Raw genomic sequence first — 17,615 nt, forward strand, 5'->3', positions numbered from 1 at the left:
TGAAGAAAATAAGACATAAATCATTAAAATCCATCCATAAACAAAAAATCTATGGAACTTTTTCTGAGACCCATCACTCAAAAGTCCAAAAAATCGGGTCACAGCCACCAGACCATTTATCGGCTCCCTGCTGGAGGGCCAAATGGACGTTTACCAAAGTACCTATTATAACAATACGAAGTGGTTATTCAGAGTCGACTCTGGATAACTGTAGGCAGTGGCTGTCATTATTCCCAGACGCCTGTCTGGGGATAATGAAAATTCGTTATCCCCAGACAGGTGTCTGGGGATAACCAATTTTTGTTAACCCCAGACAGGTGTCTGGGGATAAAGAAAATTTGTTATCCCCAGACGCATGTAGCAAGTGGGCAGAAAGATTTTATGCAAAATGCCAGACTAGGCGTGAAAAAATACCAAATATTCTGGAAAAAATACTAGTGGTTGTGTCCCAAAACAGTTAATATATCAAGTGATATTTAACACAAGATGAAAGTAAATAGTGATCAAATGTCAAATCCAGCTCTTTTAAAAGAATTATTTTAAAGTAAATGGATCAATGAAATTTCTTTTGTTACTTTGAATGAAACGTCAAACTGGCAATTCGACTTTTTATTTTCAACCAGGAAGAAAGTTGTTAATCATCAAATCTGTTAATAGTCCACCAACCATTTAAATTTTCACTACCTACCTACCTGTTAACTTTATTGATATTCTCTTGTTTCTATAATTTGCTCATTCTGGCCACAATTTTGGGGATGACCGGGAATAATTTTTTATTTCGCGGACGAATTCCTAGGCCATGGCGTTGTTCGTCCCAAAGCCCAAAACCCAAAACCGACACCTGTTATTTTCCTGTCTGCTTCGCACAAGACGATATAATTTAGTATCACACGTCCACAAAACTAGATCCAACAACATATTTTTATTCGAATCAGAGATGAAAATAACTACCAAAACAAGGAAGCAAAAATAGTGGAAATATGTTTAGCTCATATATGAATTTAAGATATTCCGATATCGGTGTGGATAGACAGCTCAGTGGGTTACTCCTTTTAGCTGCACAGATTCGAACCAGTCGCGACCTCCCCCCTCACACACACACACTTTTTTGTTTTTTCTTTCTTTCTTCCCAATTGATGTTCATTGTTTTCACTTTTGTTCCGAGTTCCGAGCAAGAGTTTTTTTAATCAGTTGAATTTTTTATTTCTCCGATAATATTATTTCATTATTTAATTTGGTCTAGATCTATTATTGTTTTTTAAATTTTTTTTTGGTCAAATGATAATATTAATAATAATAATAATAATAATAATAATAATAATAATAATAATAATAATAATAATAATAATAATTGTAATAATTGTTATTATTATTACTATTACCATCATAATCATTATTATTATTATATTATTATCAATAATAATATTATTTTTATTAATACTCTTATTATCATACTATTATTATTATTATTATTATTATTATTATTATTATTATTATTATTATTATTACTCTTATCATTATAATTGTTATTATTATTACTATTATCATTATAATTGTTATTATTATTATTATTATTATTATTATTATTATTATTATTATTATATTATTTATTATTATTATTATTAATAATAATATTATTATTATTATTATTATTATTATTATTATTATTATTATTATTATTATTATTACTATTATCATTATAATTGTTATTATTATTATTATTATTTTTATTATTATTATTATTATTATTATTATTATTATTATTATTATTATTATTATATCTATCCTCTATCTGACCATTTGGTCGCTCTCTGAATATTTCTGTTTGTTTGCTTTTTAATTATTTATTCTTTTTAGACACTATTTGAGATCGGAGTGGGGACGAATATATTTGCTAGAAACTAGAAGAAAAAAAAAACCAAGAGAGAGAGAGAGTTTAATATTTTTAAAAAAGATGTGGGTGGGGGGGGGGGGGGGGGGGGGGGAGGATGGACGGGACATTTATCCCTTTCAACGTTCTGTAAAAAGAAGACGGAATTTTAAAAAAAAAAAAAAGTGACGTTACCAGGATTCGAACCCACAACATCGATTCTGGTCAAATTTCCAGGGCAGACGACTAAACCATTCGGCCATGACACCCACTTCGAAGTCGACGCATATTGTGTATATGTAGTAACAACTGATTTTAATGTTGGTTAATTTTATGTTTTTATAGATATTTTATTAACTTTCCTTATTTCTATGTGCATTTGGAAACATTCCATATTCTGGAATGTGGATAATTGTTTCAAAGAGCGGAGTTTCAAATATGCGTCTGGGGATAATGAAAATTCGTTATCCCCAGACAGGTGTCTGGGGATAACGAATTTTTATTATCCCCAGACAGGTGTCTGGGGATAATCACAGCGGTAGGCAGTTATTCAGAGTTGACTCTGGATAACTGTAGATGGTTGTTCAGAGTCGACCCTGGATTACCACTTGTACAGATATTTAGAGCCGACAATACCAGTTTACCACAGTTACTTTGTGACTTTGGCAATTTTAGTGCCAAATTCTTAAAACTTGGCGATTTTTCAACTTCAGTCGCTTATAAATAAGAATCTTTAATCAATTGCAAAACATATTCCATCAACAAAGCAAATTTAAATTAGCCTATAAACAATCATTTCTTAAATCGGTCAGCCAAACTTATTATCTCTCTATTACAAAGTGATATCTATAAACATAATATGAAGATAGAAGGGTGGCTGAGAGAGAGAGAGAGAATTAATGAATTGATTTTTATTTTTTTAAAAAACTGATTTATAATTAGACACAAGTTGTAATGAATTCTATTAACAAATTCAGAGCAATCAAACAAAAATAAAACAATAATTAAAAAGGAAGAAAAAAAAAGACATGCTTATAAAACTTATAAAATCGCCAAATGAATGTACTATCATGCTACAGCTAAAAAGTACACAAATATTTACACCCATTTGCTCCATCCCCTTCCCTTTCGATCATCTTCTCATTCATGGCCACCATGTGTCTTGTGCTGCTTTTGACATTTGGCGCCAGTGTGTCTAGACTAACATCATAAATAAAGGAGTGTCACCAAAATTCATGCAACTGAGCAGAGGTGTCAAAAACTGATAGAAGGCATATTATTGTTTTTTTTCTCCCCCTGAACTAACACTGAGTAGAAAATGTTTGACATGACAAAAACAACGGAGCATTTATGAACAAATCCTAAAATCCCAGAAATCCGCGGAAAATTATCATCACAGGTTCCCACTATATTTAAATTTTTTTTTTTTTTTTTTTTGCAAAATCTCAGCCGAAATGCAAATCAGCGATGCAAAAAACTGCCATGACCGAAGAGACAAGAAAATACCAAAAACTAAAACGATTTTTTCCCGTAGGGTTAAACAGAGGTGGGAGAGAAGAAGAAACAGAAAAACCGTTTGGTTTGTAACTGGAAGTTCATCACTCATAACTGTCTACAGTTATTCAGAGTCGACTCCCCAAATCAGAATAACTGTAGACAGTTATTCAGAGTCAACTGTCTACAGTTATTCAGAGTGGACTCCCCAACTCTGAATAAATGTAGTGTGTTATTCAGAGTCGACTCTGAATAACCGTAGACAGTTATTCAGAGTCGACTCTGAATAACCGCAGTCATAAAAATAACTTGCCAAACAAAATAATAAGTTTAAACATCTGAAATAAAATTCTTTAGTCTTAGTCTTTAGTCAGCGAATTGTTCAATGTTGAGACATGGAATAGCCTGTCTAAAAAAATAGTTATAGCGCCAAGCATAAACAGCTTTAAAAGCCAAATTGGCAGTTTCCTGCAGGATCTAAAATACAGCACTGATTTCCCATTGAAGTTGAAGCCAGCCTTTTAACCTCCACAAGTTGGTGGGGACCGATCCAAACCTCTATGATGAACTCGTACTCATGACTCATGAGTAGTGCAGTTGTAGTTGTATCATTTCGTTGATGATAATTCCTAATCCCGGCACTATTCGGGGGCTGATGTCCCTGACGAGAGGGTGGACACCTTTTTTAGGGAGGCCTTCCAAAAGCTCCTCGTGCTAAGGGTAACAACCCAAGCCCAAATACTCCCTAAACTAACCCTCTAACTCTAATACTAATACTAATACTCTAGCACCTTTACTTTATAATGACTTATGACTAGACTCTAGAAAAAAAAATCCTCCGATCACGAGCTAACCCTGATACTGATAAGATAAAAACAACAACCTCCTCGGACTGCTTTCAATACATCACAAAACAAAATGGCATCTGAAAACCAAAACAATGGTCATATTAGGAAGGTTTAAACTTTCAGTAATCTATTAAGGTTTGTTCTAGAGTTTTTAAAATATGAATATATTGACAAATTGAATAAATAAACGCATGACAAAAGATCCACTGTGAAAATACAAATTGAAAGAAATGCTTGCACAAGGAGGAAGACCTCCCCTTTTTTATTTATCTCAGAACTGGGCCGATCGGGTTGCCACATTAGCTCTATTGGGTGTACCCCTACTCAAATAAAAGTAGAAATAATAATGATCATAAAACAGGAAACAAGGAATGACATAAATGCAATTATTTTCAAATAATATGAAATAATAATGCTCACCATTATGTTAGCGTGGTTCCTAGTGACTAGTGCAAGCAGTTGAAGTTAGTAGTACTAGTACTAGATGAGCAGTAGGAATCATTATTTGTAGACCTAGCAGTAGCAGTTATTGATGTTGTGTAGAAGAAGATATGCAACAGTATTAGTAGTAGTAGGAAAGGAACATTATGTTGAGTAATCAATTTAACAATGATAATTGTAATAATAGAACTTTTGATCATGACTGATCTCAAATTGGACCCTCATGTCAAATTTTTAGGTCTAGACGCGCAAAGTAAAAACGATCATTAAAAAATGAATATTTATGGTATAATTAGATATTAGAATAGGGTCCTAAGTGTGCACTGTAAGTTATTATTTATAACTTTATCTATAACTAACAGAAAATACATTGCTTTTAATAGTTTGCTCACCTCACAAAACAGACGAGTCCAAGTATCGTTATGTGGATTGAAATAAAAATTATCCTATCTAAATTACACCCTATTTTATCCACCAGTGTCTTATTTTATTTATTTTTACTTTTAATTTGTCCAACATTTGAAAATTTATATTTTCTCTCTTTGCAGCGATTTGACTTCAGGAATTAAAAATAACCCCAAAACAAAACAACAAAGTCAACAACTCAGAATGACTTCGTGCCCCGCGGATCTGTTCTTCTAGTTTTTGTTATTCACTAGTTTACAAAGTAACATAGAATGTTTTTCATAGTGAAAAATATGGTAAAAACATTGTTTTTATGAGTTATTTTATTCCAAATTGTCGTTGAATTGATAGGTATAAAAGCAGTTCTACCTCGCTTTACAGATTAATTCAAATATCATAAAATGTATCACAGGATATGAAGTAGATAGATTCATGTTGATGACATGGGACTGCACCATCCACAAGAAAGATAATGCAGATAACTTGATACTTATTTTAGTCTCTTGCATGCAGCGAAGAGATAATATATTTACTTCTCGAAAAATCTGATCTAAAAACCATCCTAGTCAGATAGAACCCCACCCAAAAAAAAAACAAAACAAAAAAAAAACACAGAGTAAACAAAATGGAGTACGAAGTGGAGAAAGTAAATGTGATAGAATTTCATATGATGGACAAACGGAAATATTTTCCCTTGACGTTTGCCAGCGGCTTGGCCATACGCAGCATGCTCTACCCAATCATGCTGATAAAGACTCGGCTACAGATACAGAAGGGTCACACGGTGTACAAAGGAACGTTCGATGCTCTCTACAAAATCGGAGTTAACGAAGGGGTGTCTGGCTTGTACAGGGGTTTCTGGGTAAGTAGTAAAAATAAAATTTAAAAAGTATGTGTAATTCTTTAGAGCCATAAACAAAAATGAATATTACTGGTTGAAGAAAAATAAATAAAAGAACGAAATACTAAACATGGAACATTTTAGGCTCAGAACCTTTCTTCAGCCAACAACATAAAACAGTGAAATCATAAATACATCACAGAGAGAGAGGGGGGGGGGGGGGGGGGGGGGGGGAGAGAGAGAATGTCTGATTTTGTTATATTATTTCAAAGAACTGAATGACATTGAAATTGTTGCTTCTACCGAATGGTCACATGACATCTTGTAGCTGCTATGCCTGGTAAGCCGTTGACATGGATTATATTAATTTCTCTTATTATAAATTATAGTATGGGGGGGGGGGGGGGAGTGGCCGAGTGGTTAAGGCATTGCACTGTGACCTGGAAGATCCCCGGGGGTTCGAGCCCCACTTCAGTCACTTTCGTTTTTTTTCCTTTGGCAAGATTATTAACCCCCAATTTGCTTACTTTGGACAACATGGGTGATTCCTGTTGACATCAAACATCTTGTTTGATGAGTTATCTATATTCCTTCGTGGAATGTCTAGGCGACGATATCTTATGATGTCGTGGCGGAAGGGCATAATCATAATTTTTTAATTTTTTTATTATAGTATGATGGGCTTCCAATAGCTCATTTGTCAGAGCACTCGCTTCACAAACAAAGGGACCAAGATAAATCCCGGTGCAGTCAGATTTTATTTCTGACCTCCTTGTCCACCCAGCAGTGATTCGGTAACTGGATCTGCTAGATCTGGTGGAAAGTACTTTGCGATAGACTAGCAACCTATCCTGTTTACAGCCAGGTACTCATTCTGCATCTGAGTGTATGGTGAGAGAATGTGAGTAAAGAGCCTTTTCCAAGGACTCAATTATACAGTGATGATACTTTTCCGCGGATCCGCGGAAATCCGCGGTTTTCTTTCCTTTCCTCGGTTTTCCTCCTCAGATCCTCGATCCGCGGATATTTCCTTCAATTAAAACAGCCTATAAGCTTCATATAACAGTGATGATACTTTTCCGTGGATCCGCGGAAATCCGCGGTTTTCTTTCCTTTCCTCGGTTTTCCTCCTCAGATCCTCGATCCGCGGATATTTCCTTCATTTCCTCCTTTTACTTTTTTTATATAATGAATCTTTAAAAAATACATCCTTTTTAAAAAAATATATATATAACCAAAATTTCCTCCTTTTACTGGACTCCGGGCGTTTTAAAGTACTCTTCAAGTACTCAAAAGAAGTCATCCTGCCTACTTTCCTGTGGTGTAAGAATGTTCTAGGTGAGTTTTCCGTTTTTCCGAGACTTTTCCTCCTTTTTGACTTTTTGTGAGTATCATCACTGATTATACACTAATTATACACTGGGTGAGGCTTGAACCCAGGACCTTCTGATCCGATTGCAAGTGGCATACCACAAGACCTGTACTTGTGTCTGAATGAGACTTTTAGGTGATCTCAAACTAAGTATTTTGATAGTATGCTCTTGGAATCTGCATCTGTTTGCGATGAACCAATTCCCCTTTGTCTTATCTTTTCTTGAGTGCTTTAATTGGAATTCTATAACTTTTTTCCTAACCCATGTTTTTCCTTATTACTGGTTTTGATATGACCTTATTGTGTTGCAAGGGCTGTAAAACCCTTAAAAACAAAACAAACAACAAACACATTTCCCTGATGGGATGAATATAAAGAGAATTCTATTCTTTTCCGTTCTATTCTAAATGGTTAATGCTTGACCCATCAATTGAAAAGTCAATGTCAAATTTTTATAATACCACCCCCCCCCCCCCCCCCCCCTTTTTTTTGTTTTCTTTCTTTCTTTCTTTTTCTCTCATATGTTGTGCTGCTATGTGGTCTAGTGGTATGACTCCCGCCTTCGGATTGGAAGGGCTGGGGTTCGAGACCCACTCTGAGCGACCCATAGTTGAGTCCTTGGAAGAGGCTCTGTACCCACGTTCTATCATCGTGTAAAAAAAAAAATTAAAAAATTGAGCTTTATATAGCGCAATATCCACTAAATGTGCTCAAAACGCTTTACAAGGGGTCCCTGGTCAACAGCAACATGTAGTATGGGACATGACGCCTGTTAGGCGATATTACAATTTTTCGGACAAAGACAAGGCTGTTAACGGCCAGGTACTCATTTTACACCTGAGTACGGTGAGAGAATGTGAGTTAAGAGTCTTTTCCAAGGACTCAACTGTGCGCCGAGCGCGAGGCTCGAACCCAGGACCTTCCCATCCGAAAGCGAGTGTCATACCACTAGACCACATAGCCGTGTAATCTGGTAAAAAAATGAATACATGGCTGGGTTAACAACGTTGTCTCTGTTGGAAAAAAATTGTAATAAATAGTAATATATATCGCCTTTAAAAAAAAAGGTGTCGTGTCTCGTCCTACTTGTGTGAAATGTTGCTGCTGGCTAGGGACCCCTTGTAAAGCGTTTTGAGCATGTTTAGTGGATATTGTGCTATATAAATGCTCTGTTTTTAAAAAAATTATTTATTTATTATTATTTTGTTGTTGTTGTTGTTGTTTAAAAAACACAAATTTTTTTCATTTTCAGGTGTCTTGCCTTCAACTCATTCCATCCATGGCCTATATCACGTCCTATGAGAATGTTCGACACCAGATGGCCGACAGGGGAATCACAGACAACTCTATAAGATCTTTTGTAGGTGAGAGATGAAGGAGTGTGAATGGAGCGTTTGACAGACACCAGTAACTCGCTTTTTTTTTTTTTTTGCTTTTTTTTGCCAACATGTGACCCACTGATCGTCTCAAAATATTAATATTCTTTACCAATTTTTATTTAATTTATTAACATTTGGTGTTTCTTTTATGTATTTACCAAATTGTGTTGTGATACAGAATTATAATTTCCACACAATGATCAATAAAGTATATCTTATCTTATCTTAGAATAGTATTATTATATGTGAGGCTGACTGAAAAACACCTGGGAAGCTCCAATTTGAGATTATGAGCCAAAATCGAAGATAAAAAGCCTTTCCCATATAGTTATAGCAACAAATTCTATTCAGAAAAAAAAAATTCATAACTTGGGTTCTAATTATAGACATAGAAAGAAAATTTAAAGTCTACACCATTGCGTACATAACTCAATCCGAGCATCAGTAACACACTTTATAGTCACCTGGAACAACTACAAAAGACATCTAACTTCTACGTCATGGCACAAGACCGAAGGGCTAAAGCTCAGGTGATCGCTGGTTCGGATAAGTAAGTAAGTAAGTACATAACTCAATTCATGAAATTTGCGCATCTTTCCGGGTTTTCTCAGCCGACCACACGTATGTCGGGATGGAATAGGGTCTGAAAGGGAATCTAGAATTGAAATCATGAGAAGAATAAAAACTCTCTCTCTTTCTCTCTCTTTCTTTCTCTATCCTTTTCTCTCTCTCTCTCTCTCTCTCTCTCTCTCTCTCTCTCTCTCTCTCTCTCTCTATATCCTTTTCTCTCTCTCTCTCTCTTTCTCTATCCTTTTCTCTCTCTCTCTCTCTCTCTCTCTCTTTCTCTATCCTTTTCTCTCTCTCTCTCTCTCTCTCTTTCTCTATCTCCCTCTCTCTCTCTCTCTCTCTCTCTCTCTCTCTCTCTTTTTTCTCTTTATATCTCTCTCTCTCTCTCTCTCTCTTTCTTTCTATCTCTTTCTCTCTCTCTCTCTCTCTCTGACTTTTTGACTTTCGTCTGTTAAGAGCACTGGATAATGTTAGTTAAAAAGTGGGATAAATTTTAAACGCATGGGCCTTTTGTGGCCTTGAAGGACTACTTTGTTGGAGTTCATCACATCATCATCATCATCATCATCATCATCATCATCATCATCATCCTCATCATCGTCATCATCATCCTCATCATCATCATCCTCATCATCATCGTCGTCATCATCATCATCATCATCATCATCGTCGTCGTCGTCATCATCATCATCATCATCATCGTCGTCGTCGTCATCATCATCATCATCATCATCATCATCATCATCATCATCATCATCCTCATCATCGTCATCATCATCCTCATCATCGTCATCCTCATTATCCTCATCATCATCATCGTCGTCATCATCATCCTCATAATCATCATTGTCATCTTTGTTATTGTCATTATAATCATCATTATATTAAATACCTCTACACACACAAGTTCGGATTAGACGCCATAAAAGAATAATCTATCTCAATTTAACATGATGTTCCATATCGGACAGGATGTTGGAGATCATGGTTCGCCAGCTCTCTCTCTCATCTGCGCACATTGATGAAATTAAAATATAAAAAGTATTGCTATTAATTCTTAATTCTATATATACATTTTTATGCATTTACATATAAATTCAAACTAGGGATCACAGGGACAACGTATTTCACTTTGTAAAATTTATATATATATATATATATATATATATATATATATATATATATATATATATATATATATATATATATATATATATATATATATATATATATATTGTTGCCATAAATTCTTAACTTTATGTTTATACATTTTTATGCATGCCACGTCTGTAAATGAATTTCCATTTTTGGATGAATAAAGTATATTATTTTTATTATTATTATTATTATTATTATTATTATTATTATTATTATTATTATTATTATTATTATTATTTATTATGATAACTGTTATTATCAAAATCATCATCTTTAACATAGTTTACTATCTACTATCATTTTATTTTTATTTTTAATTTCTAGCCGGAGGTGTGGCGTCCGTTGTTGGTCAGACTCTCGCTGTCCCCATCGATATCACCAATCAGCACCTAATGCTGATGGGAAGGCGGGACACCGAAGCTTGTAAGTTGCTTTTAAGCCATTCTTTCTATTTTCACTCTTCCTTTTCGCTATTTTTCTGTTTCACCAACTCTCTAGTTGAAGAAATTTATTGGATTTATTTTTTTATGTCAATATTTGTACATTATTTCTTTTTCTGTGATACGAACTGAGCTATCTGGTACAATCTTTGCTAAAGAGTATTTTACATAGTGAGTTCCCACTCTGGCAATACGGTACCCGGAAATATGCAACAACTTCTGATGTAGTTGATGTCACTTGAAACCTGTTTCTTCTACTAGCAATCAGCTAATTGGCACTGCAGTGAACACAATAACCTAGTCAGCAAACTCGCGTCGTCTTATTCTGTATTTCCGATTTTCAAAAATGAGAAAATGGTAAGAAGAAGAAGAAGGAAACATTTTTAAAGGGGGTTTAACCCTCTCCTTACCAACCATAGGAAAATTGTCTCATTCGTTACGATCCAACCAGCATTTTTATCAGATTTATTTTGTAAATCGTACAATTTAAAGAAAAATAGCTATAAAAACATGACACTGTGTTGTAGAGTTCATTTTGCTGATCAGTATTATGCATATAATGTGTTAAATGGAGAGAGAGAGAGAGAGAGTCAGTCAGTCAGTCAGTTATAGTTAGTTATTTAGTTAGTTATTTAGTTAGTTAGTTAGTTCAAGTGTAACTAAATGACGAATTGCCATATTTATGGACAATGTAGGCATCCTTCGGTCTCAAGAGACGATGGTTTGCGCCCTGTATGGCTTTAGTCTCATCAGTCTTGTTGAGAGCAACAACGGGTTTATAGACAATAAAGATTTTTTATTATTATTATTATTATTATTATTATTATTATTATTATTATTATTATTATTATTACTATTGATTGGGACGATGTCTTGCAAAAATAGCGTATTTAACTCTTTCAGAGCTGAGGTTATATTATTTCCGTCACAAATTGGCTGACTGATTGAGGCAGAATGAAAATGACAAGCTAAGACAAAGCGACATTCGAATTTGGCACACAATCTCAATTAAGAAATGATACCGTTGGTTCAATTTATAGTACTTTTTGTAGAAAGTAGGATTGGATTACATTATTATTTTTAGCCTTTCAAGACAGTGGCCAGTAGAACAGTTCTTCTCTGGCCACACAGTGCGGCCAATGGCGTTGAAAGAGTTAACATGTGCTTCTAAATAGTGAAATATTGACTGGGACAGTGTCTGAGAAAAGTAGCGTATTTAAGGCTGTTGTCAAATGGTTATTTGTGTCAGTGCATGACATTATCAATTGCGCAGAAGGTGACCATTTTGGATTTACATTTTTTTTTTCATTTTCTGAAAGAATATGCTCCCCAGAGCATTTTAATCTTCATTTGAAGTAAATCGGGTGATTTTTCATGGAGTTATGGAAATGTATCCAGCAACTTTTCTCAAATTTCACACTTTTTCAACTTGAGTAACTGTAAACAATATTTAGAATTGAAATTGAGTTTTGATATTTCCTGAAGACGTACAAAAATGGTCGATTTACATTTATGTTAAGAACTCATTTTTTATCAAAATTGAAATTCTAACTAAACTTGGCAATATCTCCGTTCAAACCTTCTCACCATCCAACTGATTATGTCATTCATTGTAACATTTTTGTAACATTCAACACAAAAACACACCAATCATTGTTAGTAATCCACTGATTTCTTCACTTAATAATTTATTGTTCATTTCTCTATTGTTTCTCTTTAAATTTTTTGGGTAACGCAGTGTTTTATTAATCCTGATTTGTTGATAAAGGGGAAACCCCTGAAAAATTTTTTTTTCTGTTTTCGTATATTGAATTGAAGCTTACATTCATTTTCACATTATTTAACTTTTTTTGATGCACTGAAGACGGTTTTATCAACGTTTTCCTGTGGTCTTGACGATGTCTGTGTATGTCTATCCAGAGAGATCTCGTGCCCGGCACTGTCTTTTCTAATTCTTTTTCATTTTAACTCGATAATTCCATCCTTGACAGCCTTGAAAAAAGACTCACTAGAACAGGCATCAGAGAGATCTCGTGCCCGGCACTGTCTTCTCTAATTTGTTTTCATTTTAACTCGATATCTCATCCTTGACAGCCTTGAAAAAAGACTCACTAGAAAAGGCAGCAGAGAGATCTCGTGCCCGGCAGAAACTGTCATCGCTTCAACACATTCAAATATCTGAGGAGGAGAGGAGGAGTCGATTTGGGGCCGTTAGGGCCGTGGTTAGATCCGTGTATCAACGAAATGGAGTTCTTGGATTCTACAAGGGCTATTTCGTCTCCCTAGCCTGTTTTGCCCCTCACAGCGCCCTGTGGTGGGCTTTTTATGATTATTACTGTGGTGAGTTTTTTACAGACGTAACTTCCACTCATTTTGGACAATGATTATATGCTTCATTTCTTCTATTGCTATTAGTCTCCCTCCCTCTCTCTCTCTCTCTCTCTCTCTCTCTCTCTCTCTCTCTCTCTCTCTCTCTCTCTCTCTCTCTGCTCTCTCTCTCTCTCTCTCTCTCTCTCTCTCTCTCTCTCTCTCTTCTCTCTCTCTCTCTCTCTCTCTCTCTCTCTCTCTCTCTCTCTCTCTCTCTCTCTCTCTCTCTCTGTCTCTCACTCTCTCTCTCTCTGTCTCTCTCTCTCTCTCTCTTTATCGGTGTGTGTGCTGTATAATAATAATAATAATAATAATAGTAGTAAATAATTTATACACATAGATAATCAATTCTACAGGTCAAATCCTTGAATTTGAAAATCAATCTTTGCAAAAATAAGAAAAAAATATTTTGATAAGCAATGATATGGTTAAGTTTTTTTTGGTTTTTTTTGTTTTTGTTTTTTTTAAAGTTAAAAATTTATAAATATGCTCTGCGCATAGTTGAGTCCTTGGAAAAGACTCTTTACTCTCATTCTCGCACCGTACTCAGGTGTAAAAGGAGTACCTGGCCATTAGTAGCGTTGTCTATGTGGAAGAAGTTGTAACATTGCATAACAAGTGTCACGGCTCATTCTATATGTTGTGTGTTGCTGTTGGTCAGGAACCCTTTGTAAAGCACTTTGAGCACGTCTAGTGGATATTACGCAATATAAAAGCAAGAAATGAAGTGCTGCGAAGTTTTTATTCTCTGATGTCTTCTGGCACTTTCCTACTAACTTTATTTCTTGTTGTTATCAACACAAGTGCCTGCTCCACTCACTTTTCTGAGCTATATAAAAGCTCAATTTTGTTTCTTTTTTAAAATGAAAAAAAATAATTATTGTTTTAAAATAGATGTTTATCTCCCCTCCCAACAGATATTTTACCTAGTTTTCTTCCAGCATTCGTTCCACGTTTAGCCATCCAAACCATCGCTGCCCCGATGGGGTCCGTGACCTCTGCCCTCATCACCAATCCCATCGATGTTATACGTGCCAGAATACAGGTTAGTACAGTAGTAGTAGTAGTAATAGTAGTAGTAGTAGTAGTAGTAGTGGTAGTAGTAGTAGTAGTAGTAGTAGTAGTAGTAGTGGTAGTGGTACGAGTAGTGGTAGTGGTACAAGTAGTAGTGATCGTAGTAGTGGTAGTAGTGGTAGTAGTAGTAGTAGTAGTAGTGGTAGTAGTAGTGGTAGTAGTAGTAGTAGTAGTGGTAGTAGTAGTAGTAGTAGTAGTAGTAGTAGTAGTAGTAGTAGTGGTAGTAGTAGTAGTGGTAGTAGTAGTGGTAGTAGTAGTGGTAGTAGTAGTGGTAGTAGTAGTGGTAGTAGTGGTAGTAGTAGTAGTAGTGGTAGTAGTAGTGGTAGTAGTAGTAGTAGTAGTAGTAGTAGTAGTAGTAGTAGTAGTAGTAGTAGTAGTAGTAGTAGTAGTAGTAGTAGTAGTAGTGGTAGTAGTAGTAGTGGTAGTAGTAGTGGTAGTAGTAGTGGTAGTAGTAGTGGTAGTAGTAGTAGTAGTAGTAGTAGTAGTGGTAGTGGTACGAGTAGTGGTAGTGGTACAAGTAGTAGTGATCGTAGTAGTGGTAGTAGTGGTAGTAGTAGTAGTAGTAGTAGTGGTAGTAGTTAGTGGTAGTAGTAGTAGTAGTAGTGTAGTAGTAGTAGTAGTAGTAGTAGTAGTAGTAGTAGTAGTAGTAGTAGTAGTTGGTAGTAGTAGTAGTGGTAGTAGTAGTGGTAGTAGTAGTGGTAGTAGTAGTGGTAGTAGTAGTGGGAGTAGTGGTAGTAGTAGTAGTAGTGGTAGTAGTAGTGGTAGTAGTAGTAGTAGTAGTTAGTAGTAGTAGTAGTAGTAGTATAGTAGTAGTAGTAGTAGTAGTAGTAGTAGTAGTAGTAGGGTAGTAGTAGTAGTGGTAGTAGTAGTGGTAGTAGTAGTGGTAGTAGTAGTGGTAGTAGTAGTGGTAGTAGTAGTAGTAGTAGTGGTAGTGGTAGTAGTAGTAGTGGTAGTAGTAGTGGTAGTAGTAGTGGTAGTAGTGGTAGTAGTAGTAGTAGTAGTAGTGGTAGTAGTAGTAGTGGTAGTAGTAGTAGTAGTAGTAGTAGTAGTAGTAGTAGTAGTAGTAGTAGTAGTAGTAGTAGTAGTAGTAGTGGTAGTAGTAGTGGTAGTGGTAGTAGTAGTGGTAGTGGTACGAGTAGTGGTAGTGGTACGAGTAGTTGTGGTAGTAGTAGTAGTGGTAGTAGTAGTAGTAGTGGTGAGTAGTAGTAGTAGTAGTAGTAGTAGTAGTAGTAGTGAGTGTAGTGTAAGTAGTGGTAGTGGTACGAGTAGTAGTGGTAGTAGTAGTAGTAGTAGAAGTAGTAGTAGTGGTTGTAGTAGTGGTGTAGTAGTGTGGGAGTAGTGTTGATCGAGTATAGTATGTATAGTAGTATGATGGTTGTAGTAGTAGTGGTAGTGTAGTTAGTGTAGTAGTAGTAGTGTCGTAGTAGTGGTGGTAGTAGTAGTGGTGTAGTAGTAGTGGTGGTAGTATAGTAGTGGTAGTAGTAGGAGTAGTGGTGTTGATGGTAGTAGTAGGAGTAGTGGTGGTAGTAGTAGTAGTTGTAATAGTAGTAGTAGTAGTAGTAGTAGTAATGTATAAAAGTCAAAACATGATCAGATGTATAATCATTTTATCCTCTGGATCCACTTTTATGATCGTTGGAGAAGTATTTTATAAGGGCATCCGCCATTGTTCTGATAGTTTAGAACCAGTTACTAAGTTACTATGCGTCATTACGAGGGAAGTGACGACACGACTGTTGAACCCTCTTGACATAAACATTCCCTCAAAATGAAACAAACAGACAAACAAACAAAAAGAAAAAAATTGAGATTTTATATAGCGCAATATCCACTGAACGTGCTTAAAGTGCTTTACAAGGGGTCCCAGGCCAACAGCAACATTTAACATGTAGGCGGGACATGACACAGCTACTACAACCACCACCACACAATCATCCATACTACCACTACAATCACTACCACATCATCCCTACCACTGCTATTACTACAACCGCCACCACATCATCATCCCTTCTACAACCACCAAATGTTGTAATTACACTTTCAACTTTTGAAATTCCACCGAATTGTATCAGAAATTGCTGCAAGACAAATTTTGGATCGCATCTCAGTAAATTTTTAGTGAAATTCAAATTTATAGATTATAGTCGCATGGATGGGTCATGATTTTCACGATGAAAAATTTCCTCCTTTTTTGTGACCAGTCATTCTCACCCCTGAATGTGCGTAAAGAGCCTTTTCCAAGGACTCAACTATGTCCCAAGCGAGGCTGGAACCCAGGACCTTCCGATCCGAAAGGGAGTGTCGTAACCACAAGACCGCATAGCCACACAAACAAACAAACAAACGAGAAAGGGAAAAAAAAGACAATGTTATTTTCCTTCTTGTAGGTTGAGGGCACCAAGTTCAACGACACAGTCCGAGTTTTGTGGAGGGAGGAAGGCATGTGGATTATGACTAAGGGATTGTCTGCCAGAATCATCCAATCTGTCACCTTCTCCTTTTTCGTCATGCTGGGATACGAGACGGTCAAACGATGGAGCGTGCTGGACGAATATAAAGACCAGGTTAAATGGTGATTGGACGAGAGGTGTATTATGTGTGTGTGTGTGCGTGTGCGTGCGTCTTGGTGTGTCAGAGAGATGTTTATATTATGTAATTCAGTTTTGTTTTTAAGAATTTAAGTTTTAACATTTTATGTGATAGCAGAATATTATGATAAGCGAAGAGTTGGTCAGACTGTTCAAGAACAAGTCTAAAATTAAGTCTTCTCAAGATTACGAATCAATCATAACAAATGTTTGTGTAGGTTGAGCTTAAAAAAAATAAATTTTTTTTAAATTGAGCTTCTATATAGCGCAATATTATCCACTTAACGTGCTCAAAGCGCTTTACAAGGATGTAGGCGTGATATATGATTTTATTTCATGGGACTGTGCTTTAAATATAATTTATACACGCACACACTCACACAAGGTCTGTTGTGGGGCTTTCAATCTGAGGATGTCTTAAGGGCATAGCTCTTTCGGGGCATTACTTGATATATATATATGTATATATATATATATATATATATATATATATATATATATATATATATGTATATATATATATATATATATGTATATATATATATATATATATATATATATATATATATATATATGTATATATAATTTTATGGGGCATTTTATATGCCTCACAACGGTGTTAGGCTTTTGGATATACGAGTATACGGTGTTCTTGGACATTGTGCCCGAACCAACAAAAGGACAGTATCTGGCTCACCCAGATCCAGCCAGTTTTGCCGCAATCGACACAGTTTTTTCATTCATAACTCTTTAATTCTATTAGATAGT

At 35.5% G+C, this 17,615-nt stretch overlaps 1 protein-coding gene across 2 annotated transcripts in view; it reads left to right on the plus strand.

Annotated features, from left to right (window-relative positions):
• LOC144960261 (solute carrier family 25 member 44-like) overlaps window positions 1-17,278 on the plus strand; it is an 18,167-nt gene extending 889 nt beyond the window's left edge. For both annotated transcript variants that reach the window (XM_078893296.1, XM_078893295.1), the window contains exons 2-7: window positions 5,202-5,920; window positions 8,524-8,635; window positions 10,700-10,798; window positions 12,910-13,155; window positions 14,100-14,227; window positions 16,647-17,278. In XM_078893296.1, the coding sequence (XP_078749422.1) occupies window positions 5,684-5,920; window positions 8,524-8,635; window positions 10,700-10,798; window positions 12,910-13,155; window positions 14,100-14,227; window positions 16,647-16,835 (1,011 nt within the window). In that variant the 5' untranslated portion in view covers window positions 5,202-5,683 and the 3' untranslated portion in view covers window positions 16,836-17,278. The remainder of the gene's footprint in view (window positions 1-5,201; window positions 5,921-8,523; window positions 8,636-10,699; window positions 10,799-12,909; window positions 13,156-14,099; window positions 14,228-16,646) is intronic.
• Window positions 17,279-17,615: the final 337 nt, after the last annotated feature.

This window comes from Berghia stephanieae, chromosome 15, assembly GCF_034508935.2.
Source record: "Berghia stephanieae isolate SIO BIC M18660-M18661 chromosome 15, UCSD_Bste_1.3, whole genome shotgun sequence".
In the NCBI taxonomy this organism is placed as follows: domain Eukaryota; kingdom Metazoa; phylum Mollusca; class Gastropoda; order Nudibranchia; family Aeolidiidae; genus Berghia; species Berghia stephanieae.